At 38.2% G+C, this 27,987-nt stretch overlaps 1 protein-coding gene across 1 annotated transcript in view; it reads left to right on the top strand.

The window, feature by feature from the left end:
* The window catches only part of ATRNL1 (attractin like 1), a 693,411-nt gene that overhangs the window by 348,784 nt on the left and 316,640 nt on the right, over window positions 1–27,987 (top strand). The window contains exon 26 of the mRNA XM_042457618.1: window positions 26,123–26,201. Coding sequence (XP_042313552.1) covers window positions 26,123–26,201 — 79 coding nt within the window. The remainder of the gene's footprint in view (window positions 1–26,122; window positions 26,202–27,987) is intronic.

Genomic DNA, 27,987 nt, shown 5'->3' with positions numbered 1-27,987 from the left:
TATGTATTGGATAACTCTCTCCCCTTAAAATGATTGCATATACCCTGGGAGTATAGTAAAAACGGGAACTCTTTATTTAGGCTCAAGATATTCATGAAAGTGAACACCCTGAGCTTCAGTAAATATGTGTGGAGAAAAATCTGTGAAAGCAAACAACATTGTTCTAAAATTGGAGAGTGTGGCTACTCCTGCAAAACCAGATATTCTGGACTTTTATCACAGCACAATTTTGACACACCGTCTTTCTTCTTCTTTGTACCTTGATAAACACATATAACCCTAACTGAAAAGATGACATAACCAACACACTTTAATATATTTATCAATGATTTAGAATTATGATGTGCTGGAGGGAGTCCTTATAAAATTTGCTGATAATATAAAAAACTGGAACATAGGGACAGAATTGAAAACCAACTTGATAAGCCAGAAAACTGGGCTGAAATTAATAAAATGAAACTCAACAGATACAAATGCGAAAGTCTACATTTAGGCCACAAAAACCAAATGTGCAAGAATAGGGTGGGGGATACTTGGCTCAGCAGTACTACATGTGAAAAAGATCTTGGAATCATTGTGGATCATAAATTGAACATGAATCAGCAGTGTGATGCATCAAAGAGGGAAAATGCAAGAGTGATCTGGGAATCTTAGTAGACTACAAGCTGAACATGAGTCACCAGTGTGATACAGCAGCTATAAAAGCCAATATGATACTGGACTACATCAATAGGAGTGTATTGTCTAGACCAGGGGTAGGCAACCTATGGCCCGCGTGCCGGATCCGGCCTGGTGAGGCCTTGGGACCGGCCCCAGCTTGGTCCTGCCGCCGATTGCTGCCGGGGCCTTTGGCCTATCAGGAGGAGGCGGGCAAGCGGCGGGCAGGGGGGGCAATTGTCTATAGAAGCCTCAAAAACATGCATTTGTAATAACATTTTTAAAAAAATCAGCAAATTTTTCAGCATGTCCTCCATTTTATAAAAGTGTCCTCCATTTGAAAATTTTGTCCTACATTTGTCCCGGTTTATTTATTTATATAATTTTTAAAAATTATGTAATTATTTATTTTTTGGCTTCGGCCCCCCAGTTGTCTGAGGGACAGCAACCCGGTTCCCGGGTCAAAAAGGTTGCCTACCCCTGGTCTAGACTGAGGGGAGTAATAGTTACACTCTGATCCGCTTTGGTTAGGCCTCTCCTGGAATACTGTGTTCATCTTTGAGCACCACAGTTCAAGAGGGAAATTATAGGAATGTGGAATGTGAAAAGCATGACCAGGAGAAAGCTAGACATAGGGCCTTATCACATGTGAAACTGGAACGCCAATCCAGAGCCAATCTGAAGTGAAGGGGAAGCAGAATCAATTCCAATCCAAGGTAATTCACGTGATGAATTATCACACATGAAAAACGAAATTGTGGTAATTCCTGAGTCAAAGTGGAGCGAGTCCACATTAAATTACCACACCAGTACATACCATGCAGATTCACCAATGCAAATTGGCACCCTTGCGCATGCTCAGTGAGGCTCTGAACGCATCGTGAACCTTTGCACTTCCGAGGTGAAGAAGGGGGCCACTTCTTGGTTCTAGTTTCATGTGCATGCTAGCCTCACATGAATGATAGGGAATGTCACCTATCCCTACATGCCCTCTGCTTCACCCAAATATATTGTTGATGCAAATGTGAGCGCACAGAGTAAACTTGGAAGCCTTGTGTTGAAGATAAACAACTGTTTGCTGCCGGAGCATGCCAGGAAAACAGCTGCTAGAAGAAAGGCACAGTGACACCTGGCTTATCTCCGTAGAGGCACTTTGTTTATTTGTTGCCAAAGACACACGCGAGAACAATCACCAACACCATCCACCAACTATAAACACCCAAAATGTACAAACGGACATCTGAGCTTATATACACATTTGCCATGTGGCAATCTAGCTCAACCCCTTCCTGTACAATTTCCTGTGCATCTTGGAATATCTTCCCCCTTGCAAAGATGACACAGTATGTTTACATCTTGCTAGGTGCTCTCTGGAACACACTGTGAATTTGGACATCACCTGCTGGTTTGAGTCCCAGCTGCAGCCAATTCCAGGCTTCTGCAAAGTGAATAACCAAAATGTTACATCTGAACATTTTCATACACTCTATATATTAACATATATAACTGGCAAAATTATTGTTGTTGTTGTTGATGATGTTGTTTTGCAGTGAAATAACTTATTATTAATAATAACAATAGTTCCTTAATAATAATAATATTAATAATTTATTTCACTGCAAAATAATCAGTGTAGAAGCTGTAGGTTTACTTGGAAGTAAATCCTTTGGCTCTGAAGGAGACTCATTTTGGAGGAGTGCAGAAATGATCCGGTTTCCCTTATTCTCCATGCTCCCTAAAGTACCACCTCCCTGAATCCAATCCAATCACCTTCCCTTTGTAACAGTTGCCTTCTCTTAGATTGCATCTGCACTGGGGAGATAATCTGGTTTGACTCCACTTTAACTGTCCTGGCTCAGTGCTATGGAATTCTGGGAACTGTAGTGTCGTGAGACATTGAGCCTTCTCTGCCAAGGAGCTCTGGTGCCTCAGCAAACTAATAACTTCTTCTTCTTCTTCTTCTTCTTCTTCTTCTTCTTCTTATTATTATTATTATTATTTTGCAGTGCCTTGTTCTCCATTATTATTATTATTATTATTATTAAAGAAATATTATGCATCCTCCATTCTTGAAGGAGTACCAGAAGAAAATGGAGCAAAATTACAGTGCAGCATAATGGGAAATATGGGACCTTGGAGGCTTGGGGGTGTATACCGGGACGGAAGCAAAGTTGCATTCCACACCAGACCAATTTGGATTGAAATCGAAGTGAGTTTGGAAACAATTTTTGTGAATTCGCTTGTTACTGAATTCACAAAAATCAGGATTGACTGTGGATCTGCCTCGGAACGACCCCCCCCCCCCATAGAAAACAATCACATGAGGTAATACATCACGTTTTTATGTGACTTTGCATGGCTGGAGCCACAGTGGCTTCGGATCAGAGCTGCAAAACTCTCAGTGTGATAAAGGCCATAGTAAAAAATGAAATAGAACACATAAACATTGACTCAGACAATTACACCGTCTTCTACACAGGAAATGAAAAGTCACAAAGAAATGGGTTGGTTTTCATACTAAGGAGAGATGCAGCGAAAACAGTCAAAGGATACAATGTAAACTGAGACTGAATCATTTCAATAAGGCTTTAACCTATAAACTTATAATTATCACCATAATCCAAGTATATGCACCAACCACAGAGGCAGAGTAAGAAGAAACTGACAATACAAATTAAAAACACACCAGCACAGGATTGCAAATGGGTGGATGGAATGCTAAAGTTGGCAGAGAAGACTAAAAAACAGTACAATTCAGACTTAGTACAAGAAATGAAGGAGGACTGATAGAATTTTTTGAGGCCAACAATCTATCCATACAAAATTTCACACAGCCAGAGAACAGACTATACACATGGACATCACCAGATAGTCACTACAAAATTCATATAATTGGGAGCAGAATATGGAGAAACTCTGTTCTTGCAACCAAAACTAGACCAGGCACTGACTGTGGAAGAGATTATAAACTACAGTTGGCCCTTCCCTTACGTGGGGGATCCGTTAGTATTTGATCTTCCAGTAACAGGTTTGGTAGTGGGAAAATCTTATTCAGCAAGAGATCAGAGGCTGAAAAGAGGGGATGCATGAAGCCAAAATGTGGTCCATCCCTGCTTTATGCTCTCAGAAGATGGATCTGATACTATTATATCTGCAAATGTGATCACATACTAATAAACTGGAGAGGAGGAGTCCTAGATATTTGACAGTTTCTGGTGATAATCAGTAGGAGAGAGAATGATTTGGATTTCCAAATTGATATTCAGGTTTGGACACCACTTCCAAATCATCCTGAGTAAATGATGATCTCAACAAAGCTTGTTGTCAGTTCACACCCCTAATTTACAGAATCACATTTACTATCCCAACTTTTGGGCCAAGATACTGCTCTATATACCTAAACATTAATACTAGATTTTGTATTGGGAGGTTGATGTTAAATTTCTCTGTGCCAGACACTCTCCAACAATGTTTCCTGGCAGAAGATTTCTTAGGCTCCAAGGTGGGGCACAGTAGATGAAAAATGCTCAAGTCCTTGATATCGGTTTCTCTCCACCAATATCTATAAACACATGATAACTATGTGTTGCTTTGTATAAATACATTGAATAAAATGGCAATGAGTATTTTAGTATATGGAATGTGTAAAAGCTTAAAATGTGGGTATTTTCTAAAACTAGAACTGGTTATGTATAGGACCTTGGAATTGCTTCATCTTTTGTGATGGATAGGTTTGCAACTTTCCTGTTCCTGCACTGATTTTATCTCGAGCCTTATCAAGCCTTCTTATGTTCTTACTGAAGTTCAGGCATGACTTTAATGTCCATATAGTTCGCTAGTTTGCAATGCCATGACTACATGGTTTTCTGATTGCATTTTATATTCATAATCAGTTTAAATGAAAACAGCCTGCAATCAGAGACTAAAGGACAGCTGAGAAAGGACAATGGATAACAAATGCATAGACAAGACTTTGAAGGAAATGAAGGCTGCAGTCCACTTATTACTTACTAGTAGTAGTCCTGATGTAGTCCCACAGATTTCAGTATGAATACAGGAGGATGGGTGAATAAAGTGGGCTTTGAATAGTAATTGAGCAGCCTGATTTTATGAAGTATGATGTAGAGTAGGTAACATAGTTGCACTTACATAGAGGTTTGAAAGTTACTTTTACACTACTCATTACTGTGTTTAAAAAGTAAGCATTTTTAAAAATATGAATTATTGCATTATTGGTTACTTTGCTAATCACTTTTTGATGTTTTGGTAGGTGGGTTGCAAAAACACGGATTTATGAAAATGACATAAAATTTGGGGAAAAAAGTCAAAATTTATCTGAAATGCCCAATAAAAGTAAGATTAAAAGCAGCTAGAAAACATTGTGTTTTCCTATTTGTTGCAATACTTTTATGCCTTCCTCATACATCTAGAAATTGATTAAATTCATTTCTTAGTTCCAGTTAGAGTTGTTAGTTGTCTTTAAGTTAGCTGCCTTTGAGTCTTCCAGGGAGAGTTCTGACTTGACCTGTTTTAGGATTCAATGTACAATATGTCTTTTTGTCCACTATCAGCACTCTTCTGCAGCACCACATCTCAAATGAATTAACTTTCTTCCTATCTGCTTTCTTCATTGTCCAGCTCTCACATCCATATATAGTAATTGGGAATACAATGGTTTGCATAATTTTAACTTTAGTGTTAGGCTGTATATCTTTACACTTTAAGATTTTGTTGTTCTTTCATAACTGCCCTTCCCTTTCCTTACTTCTTCTAATTTCTTGACTGCAGTCTCTGTTCTGATTGATGTTTGATCGAAGGAAATCTTTATTTCAATTTGCTTTTATCTAGGCTGAATTTATGTAAATCCTCCATAGTCATGATTTTTGCTTTCTTTATGTTTAACATTAGGACTGCCTTTGCACTTTCTTCTTTTATTTTCTTTAGTGACTGCTCCAAGTCTGTGATGTTTTCCCCTAGTAGTATGGTGTTCGCTTTGTATCATATTTGTTGATGTTCCTTCCTACTATCTTCACTCTTCTTTTGACTCTAAACCTGCTATTCTTATGATAATTTCTGCATACAAGCTGAACAGCTAGGATGATGAAATGCAGCCTTGCCTTGCCATTCTGTGTGTTGTTCTTACAGTAACCGCTTGTTCTAAGCACAGCTTCCTCATCACATGTAGTGGCACTGTCATTTCTTTAAGAGCATACCATAGCTTTTCATGGTCTATGCAGTCAATACCCTTGCTATAGTGTACAAAGCACATGTGGATCCCCCCCCCCGGTAATTCTTTGGCTTGCTCTATTGTCCATCATATGTTTGTAATATGGTCCCTATTTGGGCATGCCTCTTCCTTTCTTGAACCCCACTTGGACCTCTGGGATTACTCTCTTAATTTATGATTGGAGTCCATGCTGTGGAATTTTGAGCATAATTTTGCTTGCATGGGAAATTAATGCTATGGTCCTATAATTGCTGCAGTCTTTTATGTCTCCTTTTTGATGAGATCTAATTAGAGTAGACCTAATTTAATGGAATTACCATAAGTGATGATTTAGCTAGTGTCAATTTGATGAGTCTATTATAGTTGGGACTAACGACTGGATTTAGACTTACACTACTTGTAATGTTGTATTTCTGACCTCTACATCTACCATTATGTCCTGTTTTAGAAGCACTGACAGAGACAACTGCAATTGATCTTGTATGGAAAGCCCTGGTGTTTTTTTCTTGTTTGCTCATTGATTGCTGTTATCTTGTTGTTTTCAAAGTACTTTGATCTTAAGGCAGTGATGTCCAAACTCTGGTCCTCCACGTGTTTTGGACTTCAGCTCCCAGCATCCCAGATCATTGGCCAAGGTGGATGAGGCTTCTGGGAGATGAAGTCCAAAACACCTGGAGGACTAGAGTTTAGACATCACTACCCTAAGCTGAAACTATCACAGGCCTGATACACACCTCCAGGACATTATGTCCTGGCGGCGATAGTAGGGCTCGACCGCACACCAGCAGTGTTCTGAGTCTCTACATGCCAGTGGCACAACTATTCACCAAGCACCACCCACACGGGGGGCGTAGGGATGATGTGTGGGCATCTGAGCAACGCAGTGTCTACGACGCCGCAAAAAAAGGAGCTGCTTTAGGTGGCTCCTTTTTTGCTTGAGCATTACTGCCCCGTTTGGTTGCTGCAGTAATGCTGCACAGCAAAAAGGGGCGGCATTTAAATGCCAATCTGTACCACCCCACAGAGGGGTTTTTTGGCAAGATTTGTTTGGAGTGGTTTCCCTTTGCCTTCCTCTGAGGCTCAGAAAATGTGACTTGCTTAAGATCATGCAGTGGGTTACCATTTTTAAGTATGGATTCAAACCCTGGTCTCCAGAGTCAAAGCTCATAGCTCAAATTGCTACTCCATATTGGCTTGCTTTTCTATTTACCACAGTCCGTATAGCAGTTGCAAATACATTTCTATACTGCTTATCAGTGAACTTAAGCACTCCCTAAGTGGTTTGCAATGTAGGCCATGTTCCCACTGGCTTATAACGTGAATCAGGATGTGAATCATGGGTGAATCATGGGTGCATCGTTTCCATTTGAACGCACATTCGATCCACATTGCTCCAATATCATTCCCATTGGAATTCGAATCTGAATCAATTTATCCTGAAAAACCCAAATCAGTGGTTGATAAACCGGTTTAAATAAACAGCGGCTTTTCAGCAAGTTTTCCTGTGTCTCCCGAGTCTGATTCATGGCATATGATTCGGGAACTTGGGGATGGGAGGAGCAGTGCTCAAGGGGTTGGCCTTGGGGTGTTACCTGCTTGTTCTCTTTCTGCATCACTGGCGCCATTTTCTTCCGTTCGCATAGCCTTTCCCCCGGTGGATTGGGAAGCAGCGTAAGGCGATCGTGCTACATTGACCTCCAAACGCAGTGAACACATTATGACCCCTGCAACCTCCCCCCTGCTCCACATTCATAGACCGTGTGAGGAGAGCCATTGAACACCATTTTAAACTATTATTTTTTCCTTTTCTTTCTTTTTTTGCCTCTGCCTGAGCACCTGAGCGCCTGAGCAGCAGGATGGGCTTTGCATTACATGCCTGCTTGATCACCCCCCAGACAGCCCAGGGAGCAGTGGGGAAGGCAAAGGGATTTGGGGCAAATAGAGGCTCCTCTTCTCTCTTTCCCAGAGGGAGTCTGGGGAGACACACAGAAGAGCCTGGATGCAAAGGAATTTGGGGCAAATAGAGGCTTCTTCTCTCTTTCCCATAGGGAGTCTGGGGAGACACAGAAAAGCTTGGATGCAAAGGGGGTTAGGGTGAATAGAGTCTCCTCTTCTCTCTTCCCGAGGGAGTCTGGGGAGACACAGAAGAGCCTGGACACAAAGGGGTTTAGGGCGAATAGAGGCTCCTTCTCTCTTTCCCAAATGGACTATTCTTCCTTTCCCGGAGGGGAAAAGCGTCCAAGCGACTGATTGGCTGTGACGTAAAGTGCTTAAGTGTTTGATTGACCTCTTTTAAAAAATAGGTTCTGGAAGGGCAATGGGAATGGGGAGCAAAATAACCCGCTTCAAATTACCACAGGGATAATACCAATGGGAACAAAAACAGGGATAAAAAAAAACCGGGTCTGTTTGCACCCGTTTTTAATGGGAACGATGAGTCAGATTCAAGTCAGAATCGCAGCAAAATAAGCCACATTTTTGCCCAGTGGGAATGGGGCCGTATAAGATAATTATCCCCAACAAGCTGGGTACTCATTTTAGTGACCTTGGAAGGATGCAAGCCTGAGTCAAGCCTGAGCCCCTGGATGATACTGAACTCACAACCTTAAGGTTTGTCAGTGAGTGGCTGCAGTACAGGCATTTAACCACTGCGCCACCAGGGCTCTCTAAATATATAAGATTGTAATAAGACTTATGACTCTGATAGAACTGAAAAGCCTAGGACATGGGTGGCCAAAATATAGCTCTGTGGTTGAATATGGCCTTTAGCATTGTTTTTGTGGCATTTAACCTCTTCAGACTGCATTTTTCTGTCTGAAATAAAAAGGAAAAAAAGAAAAAGAACTAATGAATTCAGGAAAGTTGAACTCCAAACAAGCACCATTTTTGAAAACTGAAGTGGACTTTCAGATAGTTCCAGTTTGGTTTTGTAGAAGCAGTTTCTGCAATGCCAGAGAGTTCCAGGGCAGAACTTTGCTCCCCAGGAAAATGCATTTTCTCATGCCTGATTCCAGATGTCATATTTGGACATATCTGTGGAGTCCCTCAGTTCAAGTGATATGGCATAATCATCCTTGTACCATTATGTCACGGTGTGTGTGTGTAATGTGGCAAATGCTGATAAAGTAGAATATTAATACTGTGCCATCTATGGAAATCAGCAGCTGTCTAATTTTAAAACCTGTTGCTTTGATATTGTGTGCTCCCTGAGCAGAGTGTGACAGCATAGGTTTGGCTGCTGTGGCAGACAGATAAATTAAAATAAGAAAATATAGACTGAGGAACTTTGCTATTCCTATAATCTGGTACATCCTCCCAACAAATATTCTTCCACAACCTTTTGCTGATGTGGAAATTGGATTTTTTTCAGGAGGTCATTCTGTAAGAGAAGCAAAGGATGTAGCATGTGAAAAATTAGGGTGCATTTCTGGCTCCCACATATGCTGGCTTCCTAGAGCATTTATGTGAAAACAAATAGATACTTATGCATCCAGTCACACATTGCTTTTTAAAGCAACTTCACATCTTGGAAGAAATATAAAATATTTCACCCATGAAGGTCATGTATTCCGTTTCCTTCAGTCTAGGTGCATAACATTATATGAAATAGGAAAGACTTTTCTATGAGCCATAGAAAAAGAATCACACTTAATGGGTCAGATGTTTTATTTATTCTGTGGAGATTCTATTTCCATATTTTTAAAAAAAATTAAACCACTGTGACTATAAATCTTTTTTACTTCTTTGAAAGAGATGAAAGGAAGGACTGCAGAGTTACTAGAGTTCAAATCTAGAACTTTATTAGGCCATATACAATAAGAACTTTACCGAGAATTTGCTTTCATTTGACAGCATGTTGTAAAATTGTGAGAGCTTTGTCAGTATGCGTTAAGTGCATGCTGTCAATTAAGATTTTTTTCCTGGACTATGATACAGTCTTTTCACAAAGAATTAAATACTGACATATATTTAGATCACATGGAATTTTGTAATAATACTTGCCTTCTGGAATTAACATTTTATGTATTTGTCATGATAGAGATTTTGGACAAGCAAAATACATCAAATGACATTTCACTGATTCTGTACCCATCCTTTCCATTTCTGAATTGGTATCACTGCACACAGTGAGACACATTACACAGGCCAACAAAACTGAGGATCATAACAACCTTTTTAAAGAATATATGCTGGTTATATAACAATTTGGCATTCCAAATCCACAAATGACCTCAGATTTTATCCAGTGTGTGATAAAATGCATCCCTTGCCCCATTCTGTTCCCATCCCACCCCCTTTCTTTCCACCCCCATCACGTCCCCGGTGGCTGTGCAATAAACTTATTTGTTGTCATCACCCAAAAATACATTAAGAACTGCCATAATATCAATTTTTTAAAATTGCAAACCTGTGGTAGTTTTTTGTGGGGTTTTTGGGCTAAGAGGCCATGGTCTAAAAGAGTTTTTTTTCTGACTTTCCCCAGCAGCTGTGGCTGACATCTTCAGAGCAAGATGCCAACCACAGCTGCTGGCAAAATGTCAGAAAAAAAATCTTCTAGAACATGGCCTCTTAGTCTGAAAAACCCATAAAAACTATGGATATCAGCTGTGGAAGCCTTCAGCTTCACAAACCTGTGTTACTATTCTTTTTTAAAAAATCAGAACTATAGTAGTATGAAGAAAGCATAATCTGTGTTAACATCCTGTGCTTCTCATTCCATTCTACCAACATGTAGACCTGAAACTTTATCATGCTTAAAAATACATTGCTGCATATGTGCGTAATATTAATGCACTTGTCTTATAACTCTCCTTAGAACCCACTGTTAGTTTTTGCATCATCAATTTTGTTGCCGTTCAAGTAGTTTCTGACTTATGGTGACCTTAAGGACCTTATCATGGGGTTTTCTTTGCAAGCTTTGTTCAGAAGGGGTTTGCTTTTGCCTTCCTCTGAGGCTGACAGTGTGTGACTTGCCCAAGGTCTCTCACTGGGTTTCCATGGCTGAGCACAGACTTATTTGTGTTGTAAACACTTTATTATAAGATTTAATGGGAGTGGCTCTGTGGTTATGTTGGAACTTGAGCATTCTCTCATTAAAAGGCACAATTCTTTCCCCTAAAAAAGCAATACAATTTGTCCTATTGCTGTGACATCATGATGTGACAAAATTCTCCAGATTTTTTTTTAATTGATTTTTTTTTAATGACTGAATTATAGCAAATGTAACTTCATTTCTGGAAGAAAGTGAGAATTCTTCATGATTATGTTTTTACTAGTTAAAATGTGTCACATACAAGGTTATGATATGAAAAATTCATGTCAAACTGTTTGCATGTGACTGTTGTTGTTGTTATGATTATTGTGAAGTTTTAAAATTAAGAAATTAAACATTCATATTTTATCTATTGAAATCAGGCTTGGGAACTTGTGAATACAAATCTTTTGTATTGCAGTCCACTTCATTTCACCTATTGGATGTCTAACTGTACATTAATTACACTTATTGTGAACGTGATAGCGTACTGTGGTTTTAAAGGGTATTTCAAATAGATATTAGCTACATATGTAACCTGTGATTTAGGAAGCTGTGTCGTTTAATGGCTCTTGTCATTTATTACCAATATACCCCGGGCTTATTATTTTTGCAGTTAATACCAAAGCCAGACACAGATTTCTCCAAAGATAAGGACATTCTGTTGTTTTGGCTGTTGCACTTGACTGCATCATAGACTTCATGTCCCACCCTTTGCCTCACTCCCTCATCTTTCTCAGCAGAATAACTGCTAGTTTAGAAGCACAATGCTATCAATCATTAGCCCTAAGTGGGGGAAAATCAAGATGTTATCCAGATAGCAAAATGGCCATTAGGAATATAAACTACAAGCCTACACCTGGCTTTCTTGATAGTAAAAGTCATGTGCTTTTTCTGGTATTGGATAGTTTGGTCCAAATTGTAACTTTGCAATGAATGACATTTAGCTGGGCTGACACAGGCTACTGTTAGTTTCATTTGAAGCTAATATAGGATCAAATTACTTGTAATTACTGCCTTTGAATAGTAACGGTTACTTTTTGTCAACTGGGAACCTATGTCAGTACTAACCTCACACTTTCTTAGAGTTAATAAAAGCAAATGTAATTGCTCGACACAGTTTATAGGGAAAAAACTGAGTTAGTGGTTCAGTTCACAAAAGTATAGCCCAGTGATATAAATTGATATGTCTTCTATGCAAAGCAGCACCGTTCTCTGGTGATGTTGAAACGAACTAGAGTTATAGTACTTAATTTTAAAAATTCCACTTCAGAAGCAAAGCTGCACATTAACATTTAAATTACTTTTGATTGCTCTTGTATTTTAATAGCTTATTTGAGATTATGTAACCCATGTTTAGACTTTGTTTACACTACTGACTAAAAAGTTGTGATATGATGCCCGTATAATAGAAGAGGGATTTGTAAATGAGTAAATTCTTTACAGAATCTCTCCATGAAATTCAATGTGGCAGCCCAGTGATTATCTGCTGGGAATGTGAAACACCAAAGCCAGAGCAAAGAAGATATCATTTTTACTAGTTTAGGTGAAAATGTTTTGCCTAATCAAAAGTAGGCAAAATATTTAAAAATTGACTGATAATATAGCAAGCCACAATACTCATAAATGGAGTATTAGCTGTAAAAGAGTGCATAAATATTGCCAATCAGTTCATTAAAAATTACTTTATTCTTTCTGCAGAAAATGCTGTTTTCTGTGCATACAGAAAAGCACATGCACATATTTTGCACAGAATAAGTACTGAACTGCAAAGATTCCCATTAGTCCATGAGTCTCCTTATTGTGGCTTCCCAAAACTCAAAAATCATGTTTTTCACCTGTTTATCAAATATTGTTGAATTTTCTTTCAAGTCATAGTCATGAATCTCTGTTACAATAATGCTGGCTATCATACTGCTATTACTACTTTTGTTCTTAGTTGTCATGAGTCTTTTACCTGCACAGTCTTTCCCAGAACAGAAGACAATTACATGTAGAAGCCATTATGGTTAGCCTACTTAAATAACAACTGTTTATTCTCAGTCAAACTTCGTTGAGTGCTGTTAACTATGTGGCCAGATCAAGCAGCATTTTGCTTGGTGAGTACTTTTTCCCCTTTTGGCTGATCAATTCTCTGTATTATTTCCTGCAGTCCTTCTCCCCAATCCTGTGATCAGGGGAGGAGCCTTTAGAATCATAGAATCAGAGTTGGAAGAGATCGCAAGGGCCATCCAGTCTAACCCCCTGCCATGCAGGAAATCTAAATCAAAGCATCCTCAACAGATGGCCATCCAGCCTCTGTTTAATTTAAAGATAAACGGCATGCTTTGTGGGCCATTAAGAGAGGTGGGAGTGGGGCTCAGCCTAATTGAGGCTTGCCTGCCCATTCCCTCTCAGTCTGGCTGAAAAGCTGGCCCATCCTCCCGCCTCAACAGCAATGTGAGAGTAACGTCTGGTTGCTTTGGGGCCAGGTAGGAATTTTCTCCCCTTTCCAAGTTTGTTTTTGCCTACCTCACACTGTTGGGGACTTTGACAATTGGCCTGAGATGTAGTCATAAATAGATTTCACACATAGGTGGGGGGAGATAGACGTCCAGGTGAACACTTGGGCACCCTCCTAAAGGGTGAAGGTAAGTCTCTGGAACTGACTTAGGTTTTGTGACTAAACAGGAAGGGAAAGAGACTTGCTGTGGGGCTGGCCTGAGATTTAAACCCTCATTTAAGTCTTATGAGTTAAGTGAGGGAGTCTTGGATTGGCCTTCTGGATGCAGGCCAGCCAGGGAGCAACCCACTTCTGGATTGTCCTTTGGAGGCTGGGGAATTGGTCTTGGAGCAGACCATACATCAGCTGTTCCTGCACAAGGTTCTCTTGGCTGGTTTTTGCTGCTCTCGAAGAAACAAAGTTAAATAAGTTGAGTTAAATAAAATTGGCCATTTTATAACCCAGTTTTCTGTGTCTGGTCTTGTTTTTTTCACTGAGTTGATCAACAAATGTGTATACATGAGTATCCCTTATCCTTCATGTTTTTCTGTGTATGCTTTTAGATAATTTCTAAATATCTAAATATCTTGTGCTATAAGTATAGGGTAGTGCGTGTTTGCATGTCTTTGTACTTGTAATTTGTGCTTTGTACTTGTTTTAAATTGTAAGCTGAAGATGATGATACCAAACTTTATTCCCAAAGGACAGTACAGTAATGATGATGATGTGTGGCATGATCAGCATGCCTCTGCAAATGTCATAAAGCCTATGAACTTTTCTCCATCTAGAGGAAAAACTGATGACTTTTTTTTTCTCTCAGAGTTGTTTGCGAAGACATATGTGTTTCAGATCAATGCCAAATTAAGCCCAGTGGAATGTACCCATCATAATTCCTGGTGTAATTTTTGAGTATAAGCAGAACACCTTGTCCATGGAAATGCAATCTTCACCCTGGAAGTGTTGCCATTGATGTATATGGCAGATGCATAGTGTTTAATTTGCTTATCGTATCAAGAATTGCTTTCTTGAGATGGTGCTGTGCTTGTTTCATGGAAATCAGCCAACTTGAAAACATTATCTGCATCTTTCTCTTCATGTTTTATATATGACAAGAATTGAGAAGAAGCAGTACTATCACTTATTCTTTTCCTGAAAATGTAGCCTTAGGTCTGGCATGTCTGTAGAATTTTGTAAGGCATTTGAGATGATAAACTGCATCGATCTCCAGTAACTTGCTAGCTGATGACAGCTTTGTGAGAACCTCAACTGTGTCATACTTAATAGTTAAAAGTTTAATGTTGATGCCTTTGTCAGTTTACCTTTTCATCAAAGAAGAGAGACAGCAAGGGGTTGACTGTTTTTCCCCAGTGGTGACTAGAGATCTTTTAGTTTTAATAGGACTTGTGAACATAGTGATATTCCTAACATCTCCTATTATTGTATTGTGCAAATTATATACTGTTGATTAGACTGGAACAAAAAATTATTCATGAAGCTGAACGTGATGCTAATTATCCCCCCCCCCCCCCAATTCCTGGATTAGAATTGTATTCATTGAAGTTTTACTTCAAACAGAAAAGCAACAGATTTGGGAACACCAACATGTGTTGAGAAAGAACAACATATGCATAATCAGTCAAGTCCCTCCATTTCACTCTTGCTGAGCTTTGAAGTTATGTGTTCTTTTTTCATTTGCAAACCACATATTCTGTCAACATAATTGGAATACAGTCATCTTTGTGTGTTTTGCTTCATTGTATATTCAGTAAGCTAGGTTTGATTAACTTTTTTATTGCAAGCATTTATATACTGCTATGCATGTATTGGCAGACCTCAGTTCACATAGCCCCTGAAAAAAAAGCTCATTTTTACAAAGTTGTTTACACCCACCCAGCCCCCCTTTTCCTCCTCATCCTATCTAGCTGGAGACTTTGAACCAGCATCTCCACTGGAAGAATGGTAAAGAAGGGCTGGAGAAACACACAATTTTCTGGGTCAGGTTATAGCAGTGTGTCTGCAGTAAAAAATGCAAAAAATCTTGTGCTGGAAAATATTGGGATTCCACTAATGCTGACCCTACTATGGCTGTGTGTGTGACTGCCTATGGACCTTACCACACGGGGGCTTTTTGAGCATCAGTTCGCATTGGCCGATTCGTATTCGCGTCATATCGCATCATTCATCCACACTCGCGCTCTCTGAATACGCTTTGCTGATTCGTATTCGCGTCATATCACATCGTTCATCCACACTTGGGTGGCCTTCCGGATCGAGGTCTTGCGCATCAGCCAATGCGTATTTATGCAAAGCGAGGCCAGTGCAGATTGGATCACCACACCAGCCCAATGCAATGTGTGTTCGCCGATGCGCAGCTTTGCACATGCTCTGTGGGGCTCTGAACGGGGTGCAACATTTTTAACTTCCGAGGGTGAAGAATAAAGTCACTGTTTAGCGCGGTATATCGTGAGATTTGCTGCCTTTAGCCACTTACAAAAGGGGTATGCACCATCTGTATATGTGTGTGTGTGTGTATATATATATATATATACACACATACACATACACATACACATAGTGGTACAGCCAAAAGTGTGATGCCTTTTGTATGTGTACACACACATTTGTCTGTATGAGAGTTTTATATATATGTGTGTGTGTGTGTGTGTGTGTGTGTGTGTGTGTATGTATATATGTGTCTTTTTAGATTGTAAGCCTGAGGGCAGGGAACCGTCCAATTAAAAAGATTGTATGTACAGCGCTGTGTAAATTTACAGCGCTTTATAAATAAAGGTTAATAATATATATATACACACACACAAACACACACATACAAAAACACACTGTGCCACAGCCAAAAGTGTGATGCCTTATTTATATGTGTACACACACATCTGTCTGCTTGAGTGTTTATATATGTGTGTGTGTGTGTGTGTATGTATACACACACACACACACTTATAGTGTTACTGCCAAAAGTGTGAAGCCGTATTTATATGTGTACATACACAGCTGTCTCTGTGTGTGTGTGTGTGTATACACATACATATACATATGCACACTCACACATATATATATACACACACACACACACACACACACAAACTGTGGAGCAGCCCAAAGTGTAATGCTGCATGTATATGCTTGCACACACATCTTTGTGTGTGTGTGTGTGTGTGTGTGTGTGTGTGTGTATGTATATATATATATATACACACATACATATATATACACACACACACACAAACTGTGGAGCAGCTGAAAGTGTAATGCTGCATGTATATGCTTACACACACATCTTTGTGTGTGTGTGTGTATATATACACACACACATATACATATACTCCCCCCCCCCCCCGGACACAAAAGGTTTCTGCTTTATCTCGTTCAGTGGAAATAACGCTCCTCAGCCCCAGCGGTTGTGCTAAAAGGGGAAAGGGCCACCGGAAGGAGAAGGGGGAAATTCCAGCGCAGCATCATGGGAGATTTGTAACCGATGGTCTTCAGGAGAACCAGCGGATTGGATGTACACACCAGCCCAAGCAGCAGCAGTTCCGCACTGGCCATCAATGTGGATCCAGCCGATCCCCTAATTTTGCGGACTCGGAAAACGGAGGAGCCGGCTGCCTTCAGTTCGGAACCCAGCCGTGAATACGCATTGGCCAAAGCGTATTCACGTTATATCGCATTGGTCAATGCATATTCAGAGCTCACAGGTGTGGAACTCCAATGCTATATAACGCGAATACGCATTGGCCAATGCGAACTGACGCTCAAAAAGCCCCCGTGTGGTAAGGTCCTATGTCAGGTAAAGTAAACAACAGCTAACCCCAGAATCCTTTACTGGGTGTGAAGAACAAAAGAGGGGGGAAGGGAGAAAGCAGTTAAGCCTGCTTCATCTTCATCAGGTTTTTAAAAAATAGATCTATACATTTGCCTACCCCAAGTGGAAGCTGGGATGGTGGGAGGAGTCATCCTTGTATGAATTTTGGAAGAGGTTTTTAGAAGGTCCAGAATTTTTTTGTCTACAGCATGGTATAGTGGTTTGATCATTGGACTATGACTCTGGAGACCATGGTTTTAATTCCCTCTTGGTCATGAAAACCCACTGGGTGACTTTGGGCAAGTCACATTCTCTAAGCCTCAGAGAATGGCAATGGCAAATCCCTGATTTTCTCTGAAGAAAATCCCATGATAGGTTTGCCTTTGGGTCGCCATAAATTGGAAACAACTTGAAGGCACACAACAAACTCACACCCCCACATATGCAAGGCTGATCTACCTGTTTGTTTAATTGAATATGTGGGTATTGTTAGTTTCTGAAATATGTTCAATTGTTTGGGGTTTGTATGATTATTATTTTTTTGGTGGTGAAGGGAATGTATCCCTATTCATTCTATATTATTTCTGTCTTGGTTAATTTTTTGTTAAAGAGGTAATGCCTGGAATAGTTCTTGCTGAGCAATTTACAGTGGATCCTTGTTATACGCTGGGGTTTGGTTCCAAGATCCCCCGTGTATAACAAAATCCGTGTATGCTCAAGTCCCATTAAGTATAATGACATACCAAAATGGTGTCCCTAATAAAAAATGGAACATCAAGGTAAATTTATACTTTTTTGGAACATTTTCAAACCGTGTATGCTTGAATCCGTGTATAAAAAATCAGTGTATAAGAAGGGTCGACTGTACAAAATATCTAAACAGTAACAGTACATAGTATAGGTTGGTGCAACAGAAGAGTATTTAAAAGACAGATAAATCCATCAAATAAAATATTTTCAAAAGCCTAGGCAAGTATAATTTTAATCTAGAACCAAAAGGAGAACACGATTGGTCTTTGAGAAGCTTCGATGTGGAATGAAGTCTAGAGACAGTGAAGCACAACAGAAAAGGCTACAGCTCATTCTAGGCTCATTCCCAACCTAATCTCGGATATCTCCAAGCTCTCCAAGATGGCAGATTTGTATAGAGGCAATCCTTGGTGCAGTGGCTCCTGGGGTAGTAAATTGGCTCCAGGGCTCAGCATCTTGGTGTATCTGCTCTTGGTTTTAGTCCATGCTTTAAAGGAGTTATCCAAGGTGCCAAAGTAGGTTTAACACCTTGCTTAGCTCTTTTAAAGATAAGACTAAAACCCCAAGCTGATCACAAAGGTACTGAGTTCTGCAGCAGATTCATCACAACACTGGCATGACGGGCATTAACTCTTTTATCACTAATCAAGTCTTCCAGGATTCTGCAAATTCACAGTGTTAGATACTACAAGCATGAAACAAAGAAAACAATTTGGTTTGTTTGTGTGGGAAAGCAGAATCTATTTGCGTACATGAAAGCTACAGGCAGATTAGAGAGTTCAGTTTTCTTTAACATGAAGGATAAACCAGATAATGATATTTATTCATCATACTATACTATATTTTCATATACTAAAGAACTTTATAGTGGTGGCCTATGTTAGTATTCATAACAATGTGGAACTGAGACTGGAAGAACAACATATTAAAGTCCTACTAGAAACATTATGTGACTTAACTTGAATTTCTGATATTTCTTATATCAGTAGTTCCCTCAAAGAATTATGTGCAGATAAACTGAAACTTTAATGATTTTTGTGCTACTCACTGTCACTACATATTGTCACAACACTATGAATTAGCTTTGTTTTTGAGTAGCATCTTTCTCAATATACCTATAAAAATATGTATCAGTTTTTTTCCAGTCTGAAAATGTATTTACATCTAGATACAAACTAATAAAAAAATAGGTGCCTGTTTATTTTGGAGGTAACCATCTTTCTCTGATTTATGATTTTCATATTCCATTTTCTTTTATATTTGTTGTGCAGCTTCAGATTTTTTCATATCTAATCATGTCAGCAGCTGAATATCTTTTTGGCTTGAATTCAGTTGCATCATTATAAACAGTGTCATTTGTACTTGTCATTTGCTCTTCTACACTAGCTGGCTGAGTACTTTCCAGACTGGGGTTTTTATCTTTCAGCATTACCAATTGCTTCATTTTGGATTATCTGTTCATAGTATTTTTGAGGTATGAGACATTTAGAAGTGGTTTAACAGTGTCATCTTCTGCACAGTACTAATAAGAGTTAGCTAAAGTGTCACTGTCATTGTCTATACAAAATACTTCAGTAGTGTCAACTCCCACTTTTGCTACTATCTAGTAGCTTCCTTTCCAGAGTTTCTCTATCTTTCTGATAACTGGAATTATTAGCTTCTTTTGTCTTATTCTCTGAAGCAGATTGATCTTTGTTTGACATTTCTGTTTTGACCTTCCACTCTGGGTGACCAGAGTCTAGATTCTGCCACTATTTTTTATTATTATTATTATTATTATTATTATTATTATTATTATTATTATTCTTATTATTATTATTAACCTTTATTTATAAAGCGCTGTAAATTTACACAGCACTGTACATACAATCTTATTAATTGGACAGTTCCCTGCCCTCAGGCTTACAATCTAAAAAGACACAACACAGAAGGAGAAGGGAATGGTGGTGGGGAAGGGGCCTGTCTAGTAAGATAATACATATACAGGAGATGATTCAATAAAACAGACAACAAAAGAACATCAAATAGCAAGTGACAATTATGCAATGCCTGGGAACACTTCTCTGAACAGGATGGTCTTCAGCTCCGTTTTGAAGCTGGTTAAAGAAGAGATGGCTCTTGTTTGCGGGGGAAGAAGGTTCCAGGAGTGAGGGGCAGCGAGTGAAAGGGGGCGAATCCGAGATGGGGCAGAGGAAATCCTGGGCTGACACAGCAGACCTTGACTACCAGAATGGAGGGCCCTAGTGGGAAGGTGAGGGGAAATAAGGTCTGATAAGTAGGGAGGGGCCAGCCCATGGAGGGCTTTAAACATTGACAGCAGGAGCTTATACTGAATGCGGAAAGGGAGGGGGAGCCAGTGAAGGGATGCCAACACTATTGCTTTCAGCTTTCCTGATACTCTCAGATTATCTCACCAAATTAATGTATGTATCCTAGAAGAACATAGAGCTGCTTACCTGATAGTTCTTCATCTTTTCCTGAGTACTATGCATTCTACAAAACTATTTCCCTGGATTTTAGCAATCTCCCAACAGCCTCTTGTATGACTCTTCTGTTTAGTATCTGCTGGAGGCTGAGCAAATAAATACAATGAGTCCATTGTATATGTTCTGACACCCCCCCCAACGTATGGCAAAAAACATGGGACCTCAAGTCTTGTTCATTTCAATGGCCACATGTGTCACCGTAACATCCGTGGCTTACTGTCTGCATATGCTTAAAGCAGGCGCTCTGTATCCTATTGAAGGGATATGACCCCCATCTCTCTGTACACAATAGTCTTTCCAACCGTCCCTCTGCTCTGTCCTGTGATGCTTAAGAATGTTTAGAGATGAACCTGAAGTATTACATCTATTCAGGGAATTCCTTTTTAGTTGATAGCATACAAAGATAATAAAGTGTGACTGAGAATAGCTAACTTAAAATTAAAACTGAATGCTGATATAATTTTGATGTTTTTACTACTTCTACACCAGTTTTACTGTGTTGAGTTTGTTGCATGACTTAAAAATTACTAAGCTAGGAGACAATTACAGTGGACCTTGGGATCCGCTGGGGGTTGGTTCCAGTATCTTGTGTAGATCCTGAAAGTCATGAATGGGTCAAAGACCCATTAAGTACAATGGACAGAAAAATGATGTCCCTTATATAAAATGGCAAAATCAGGGTATGCTTTTTGGAATTTATATATTTTTGAATATTTCAAGTCATGGATGCTTGAATCTGTGGATAAAGAACCCATGGATATGGAGAGCCCCCCCCCCCCCCCCCCCCGCCTCAGCTAGTAACAAATGCAAAGAAAATTACAAAGTCTGATATTTTTCTCAAGCAAAAACTTCCTTTTTCAACAGGAATGGTGAATTCTCGTGGAAGTCTTGCAAAATCACCTTTTAGTTACTATTTGACATTAAGAGGACCAATCAGTATCAAGTACACACACATAGTACTTCTCTTGAAGCCGGAATATACTTAATATTTTAACAGTGAATAGAAGAAATGTGTCCAGCTCACATGCTATATATGATTAATTTTTAAAATCTTATAATGTAGATTTCCAGTGTTTACCACTTCAGATGTGTATATGAAGTGTTAAGAGTAGGATAACATGTTTTGATAAGGGATATCAGATTGCATGTAACATAGACTTAAGACAAGTTGTTTACAGACCAATTCACCTTTCCTAGGGTAAATATTAATTATGCTATAGTTAGAAAACAATTCTATAATATTTTTGTTTTTTAATTTTATCAATATAAGAAGAAATATATTAATAAAAATAATAGAAAAAAGATTTCACTTCCAAAAGAGAGTTGGAATGTTAAGCTTGAACATTAATTCACTAAACATTAAATGTCACACATTGGTAGATTAATTCTTTATCACCAACATTAACGATTGAAATATGTTAATCATCTAGACAGGAGAATTTACAGAGAATGGCATAGAAATGATCACTGTTGACCCTAGATGTTATTGGCACCTTCAAAATTGTTCTTTTGGTAATTATAAAGTTGCATTCTTCTGCCCTTGTCTTCTCTTGATGGGTTACAAAGACCATAATACAATTGTTGTTAGCATGGTGGGAGGTCAACATGTCTGCCAATTGTCAGATGGGTTAAGGATGTTCTAAAGTATGGAATCAAATCTTACAACCTATCCAGTTACACTTTTAAATTGATCTACATCTCCCCTTTTTTTCCCCTTTCTCCTTTCACTCTTGCGAACTGTTCATTTGTTGTTAAACACTTCATTTATTAAAGATTATTAAGCAGTGACCTTATAAGTTAGGTTTTTTTTAAAATGATGTGTTAATTTCAGATAGGGGACACCAACTCTCTGCAAGGAGGTTGGGCTGTAAAGATCTGTCAGTGAATCAAGCATAGAGGGTTCTTAATCAGAAATATTTGGAGTATCTCTGAGCAAATGCAGGCATTTTTTTTCTGATAACTGAAAGCTCTCTATCTGCTGACTTCCAATCAAAGAAGCATTAGCTGCAAAGATCAGTGGTAGAATCTATATCTTTCTCATTTAACTCAATGGGACTTATTTGTGAGTAAGTTTTTAAAAAGAATGACACAGGCAGGAATGTGTTAGTGTCTTTTGGTTTCAAGCATCAACCACCTCAAAGCATGTAATGCACTGAAGAAAGATGGAGGAGTGAAAAGCAGAAGGTGGGACGGATGAAAGGAGGATGAGAATGCCAAGAAAGAAGGAAAGTGATAAGGAAAACTTTCTATTATCTAAGTCCCTACCACTGTGTGAGCAACAATAAACATATGGAAGGATTACAAAGGGCTTCACTACAGCTATTATTGTACATAATACAACAACAACAATAACAACAACAACAACATAAAAACAATAAATTGATGCCAGAAGAGGAGAACTGAGGGGAGTTATAAGATACCTCTGAGCTCTGTAAAGACATAAAGGACATCTTTAAGGGCCATTGTAGCTTGAAACTGAAGAAATCAATTCATTCCTCCACCCCATTCCATTCTATTTAAAGATTCATTTTTTTCTGTCTTCTCATTCTTCTGCAGTTGCTCCCCAATCCCAGTTCTTTAATGGTTTCCAATATGTTCTTCAGATGGATTATACTGTCTAGCAAGATAACCATGTGATCTGTTTCCTCTAGTCTTAATTCTTCTCCTTAAGCCTTCCTGAATTTGAATCTCCTAGAGCAAGAATCATTTACAATTTTAATAAAAGCCTTTCCCTAAAATGTTATTACAATTTTACACTCCACTATGTACAATGATGTCACCCATTGTAGAACTCCCATCTCACTGAGTGAGTTATACATCCCAAGACATTTTACTGCCTGAGATGGAGCAGCAAATCAATTCGCTCAGTTATCCAATTCAAGGAATGTAACATCCAAACCCAGGCAGGTTGTTTTGGCCCATGAGGCAGAACATACCACAAATACCTCTTCCATCCTGCTGGTAACATAACAGAGTGTTACTTTGCTGCTGGTTCAGGATACCCAAATCTGTTAGCTGAGGCAGATACAGTTCTCTGCCTTTTAATTAATTCAACCTTAATGAAATGAAGTGGTATTGGTGCAATATTTTCAAGCTCGTAGTTGAGAAACAGCCCCACTGAAGACAAAATATATCTTTCCACACTTGAGTTGTCAGAGACCACAGTCCACAAGGCAAGAAGATACAGAATGGCAGTGAGCACACTGAAGTGTTCACAAGTTATAGTATTAGAGTATCACATATTAAAAGTCACAGACTAGTTTTCAGAGGTGTGAGAAGAGCAATCCTTTTCCTAAATGTCCTGCATCCAAGAGACAAACTACACTGACCTGAAAAAAATGGAAAACTCATAATGATTCTGAAACACAGACACCCCAATTTGTCTTCCTGCTCTCCACAACTCCAGTAATTCAAGTATTATGAATACTAGTTTTGCTGAGGTGCTGTTCTTTACAGAGGTATAACAGTACAATTTTCTTTTAAATGCTGCTCACAGCATTTCACAAAGTGTACTGAAGAAGCACATACTGCTTGATTTACCAACCCAAGCCATCAAGGAAATTAATATCTTGACTATCTGAAACTGGTAAATTCTCTGTAGCCATAGGAATTCAAAATCATAAAAACGACAGGGAACCTAGCATTATAGTAATCAAGTCTATTTCCTTTATATTAATGCAAATTTTATTCTATTTGATATTTAACTACATTTTCAATGGAGAATCCAATAACTTATGTTCAAGAGCAATAATCTAAAAGACTACTCGTTATAAATATTACCCCCAATAGAATTTAGTGTTTGCTACCCAACTCCAGAATAATGAAACCAGACACGGAAATGGGATAAAACAGGGCCATTTGCTGACCTATTTATTAAATTCTTAACAGAACTGCAACTAATTTCTAACACCAACCAAATGTGGAAGAAGCTGCTGTGATACTATGGGCAAATTTTGAAGTGCAGGTATTTAGGGCAATACCCATGGATATACCCCTATTGTTTAATTGTCTTTTAAGGGGGGATATTTTGTATATATGGATGTATTTTAACTCTTCTAAGCCGCTTTGATTGTTTTTAACAAAAAGCAGGATAGAAATAAAAGTTTTATTTTATTTATTTTATTTAAAGAGTATTTAAAAATGCAGGCTAGAACAAAATAGTTCTGGCCTTTTATTTTCTAGCAGGGGTGAGACTTTTCTCAAGTTTGGTCTCCATCACTCAGACCATAAAAAGGTAGTGGCATGGTAGGCATTTCAAAGCCAAGCAATGCACTACATTCTTACAGGGATAGCTGGCAAAAATACATTAATTCTGGGGAAATCCTCTGGCTTCAGTAACTGTAAGGATTGCAGTTACAGTCAGCCCTTCTTATAAACAGATTTTTTATACATGGATTCAAGCATCCACGGTTTGATAATGTTCCAAAAAAGTATAAATTTCAAATATCAAACCTTGATATTCCATTTTTTATAAGGGACACCATTTTGCTATGTCATTATGTTTAATGGAACTTGAACATACACAGATTTTGTTATACACGGGGGGATCTTGGAACCATCATTATTTGTAACAATTGTAACTTGTAACAATTTACCTACAAGTTCTCTGCACACTATCTAGCTTAAATGAGTTGGATTTGCTAGTTGGAAAGTTCTGGTCATCTCTGGGCAGCTGTTGATTGAAGCATGTCTTCTTTTTAAAAACATAAGTGCACTGACTGTTCCAGTTCCTAAATGATGGGAATCTAGCCACCGTCATCTGTGCTGTGGCAACTCAATGGATTACTTACCACAGTCTTCTATATATAACTCAAAAACTTTAAAGTATTTCATGGCTTGGGACCTAAGCAAATTAATGACCTTCTTCTATTATATCAACATGGTGAAACACTAATATTTCCTAACTGAGGCCCTCTTTAGAGAGCTTCTACCATCCAAGATGAAATGGGAGACAACAAGAGAAATGGGTGATAAAGGTGATCAAAATAGTTTGGCATCTTTTTTGTCTCGTTGTTTTCATTCTTTTAGGAATTTTAGAAGCTTGTATTTTAAGAAGGTGAAAGTGCTGAAATTTAAATACTGGTACTAAAGTTTATAGCTTCTCTCTCACCTTACTTTTAAATATTTAATTGTATATGCTGTTTTGTTTTAATTTATGTTGTAAATTGCCTGGAATAAATGTTTTGAAATGATGTATATAAAATGTCTTCAATAAATAAAACGTTCTAGAACAGCAGCTTGTTTCTAATGGGCAAAGAATAAAGTGATTCACCTTTTATCAGCAGTTTATTGTAGAGACAATTCATCCTCAATTTGTCTTCACTGCAGAATTATTAGGAGTTATTGTTGTTGTTGCTGTTGTTGTTGTTGTTAAACTGCTTTGGACATTTGCAGTGACTGAAATGTGGTACTGTATACAAAAATCTTTAAATATACAAACATACATTTTGTTATGTTCTTAAACACCATATCTGAGAAAATGTGCAGCTTGTATACATATTGGACAAGAGAGATGAAGCTTGATGTACTACATTTAATGGGATTATCTTCTCTCACTATATATCCCTGAAGATTATTGTCTCCAAGCCATCAAATGTCAATACATTTCAGAAAGGGTTGTGTAAAATACTCTAGTCTCTAATCCATTTTTCATGCTTTACAATTGCAGTTGTTTCTTGTCATTGCTGCTGGTGGCTGCTGTGGTCTGGAAAATCAAACAAACCTGCTGGGCTTCTCGACGTAGAGAGGTAACAGTTGCAATGGATTACTGTATAGTGTTCCAAGGTTTTTGTTTTGTTTTGTTTTCTTGTCTCAGAGAAAAATGAATATCGCAGCTAAAGTTACAAGGTGCCTGTCATACTTGAGAACTTTAATAACCTCCTTTCAGATGCATCTCTTTAACCCCCTTTTTGGCCATTTATTTATATTATAGCAGAACAAGATTATTATATTTCTTTGCTTAAGGGGAGATGTTTAGTTTGTTATCTGTTAAGTTTGTGAAATACCTTTTCAAAGTTCTCTTCTGTTAAACTATCAATTAAATGCAACACTTTAAATATATTATAGTTAAGTGTTAGTTGCGTTTATATATTTGTCAAATCAGTTATCATTATAGCTAGACAGTAAACTATTTTCTGTAATGTTCTCAGTGTGTATGTATTTTATATACACTACCCTCATCCACTGTTTCTTCATTCAAATTCCATGTGGGGCCTTTTTCCAGTTTGGGGAAGGGAAGGGGCTCAAATTTATATCTATCTACATCTACAGTATCTGTCTGTGAAAAATGTCTCGTTTAGCTAGCAGATAAACTTGTCAAATGTGTGCATTCCTAGTTCTCAATAGCCAGAAGCAACAGTAAGAAACTCAGGAAGATGGGAATTAAGGACCTTCTCAATGTTCCATCTTCTGTCTGCTTCTCCTGAACCACCACTGTCTCTTCCTAGATTTTGGTACATCTTCTAATAGCAGTCATGCAACCTGAGGTTTTTTAAAGTGATGTTTTTTAAAAGTTTTTTTTAAAGGATTTAAGTCAGTTGAACTAAGTTGAATTAGTGAAGAGTCCATAATCCTTGAAAATGTTTCAATTAATAAATTGGCATGCTGCATTTTTCAGAAAGTGAATATATTTTGTCATGTTAAGGTGATAGTGAAATTTGAACATGCTTTAATTACAACCTTATATACCAGATCATAGTTCTGAACCTATTTATTTATTGCATTTTATATTTTGTGAGCATAGAGATAATTCTCAAGGATAACACTTGTTTCTAATATACAATTGTAAATATTCCTGTTGTACTATTATAATTCAAATAAGTGTTTGAGTGAAATGAAAGCTCTTCTAGCATATATTCAGTTACACAATGATTACCATATTGCACATAAAAAATGGAAATACTGTGAGATTTGTAATTTTTTTTAATTTTTACTGAAAATATGAAAAAAGAGAGAGTTCCCCATCCAACACACAAAGGCCTAATAGCTATGAAGAAGGAAGACCTCCAAATTGATGTCAGTGTGATGGCGTACCTTCCTTAATTCTACCACAGCTTCTTTTAGGCTGAAGGGAGTCCACCTGTTTCTCCCAACCTACAGCTGCATAGTTCTGTTTTTTTTGGGGAAAGGGAGGCTTAACTCCTTGAGGTACTATGTAACCCTTCCATTGATTCTTTTGTGGACATGCAAATGTGTGTTTAGCTAACATCATATCTGAGATACAAACTGAGGTGTGCCAAGTTCCTCCTGAAACTCTATTATTGTGATCAAACCTAGCTGAGGGAGAATTTTTTATTAACAAAAATATTACTATTGTTTTATAATGTATTAATTCCAGAATTAGTTTATTACCTTACTTCTATTGCTTAAACTGGATTTGTATTGCTGTAGAGGAGGTATCAGAGTAATTTTCATAAATACAACTTCTGATGCAGGTTCAGAATTTTAAGTATTAAAACTGTGCACATATCAAACTAATATAGAGGATGGGGCAGTAAGGGTTTTTAACATATTAGATTTAGTAAATCCCCTTCC

This window comes from Sceloporus undulatus, chromosome 3 (genome assembly GCF_019175285.1).
Source record: "Sceloporus undulatus isolate JIND9_A2432 ecotype Alabama chromosome 3, SceUnd_v1.1, whole genome shotgun sequence".
In the NCBI taxonomy this organism is placed as follows: domain Eukaryota; kingdom Metazoa; phylum Chordata; class Lepidosauria; order Squamata; family Phrynosomatidae; genus Sceloporus; species Sceloporus undulatus.
This window is presented reverse-complemented; position numbering and strand designations above follow the sequence as displayed.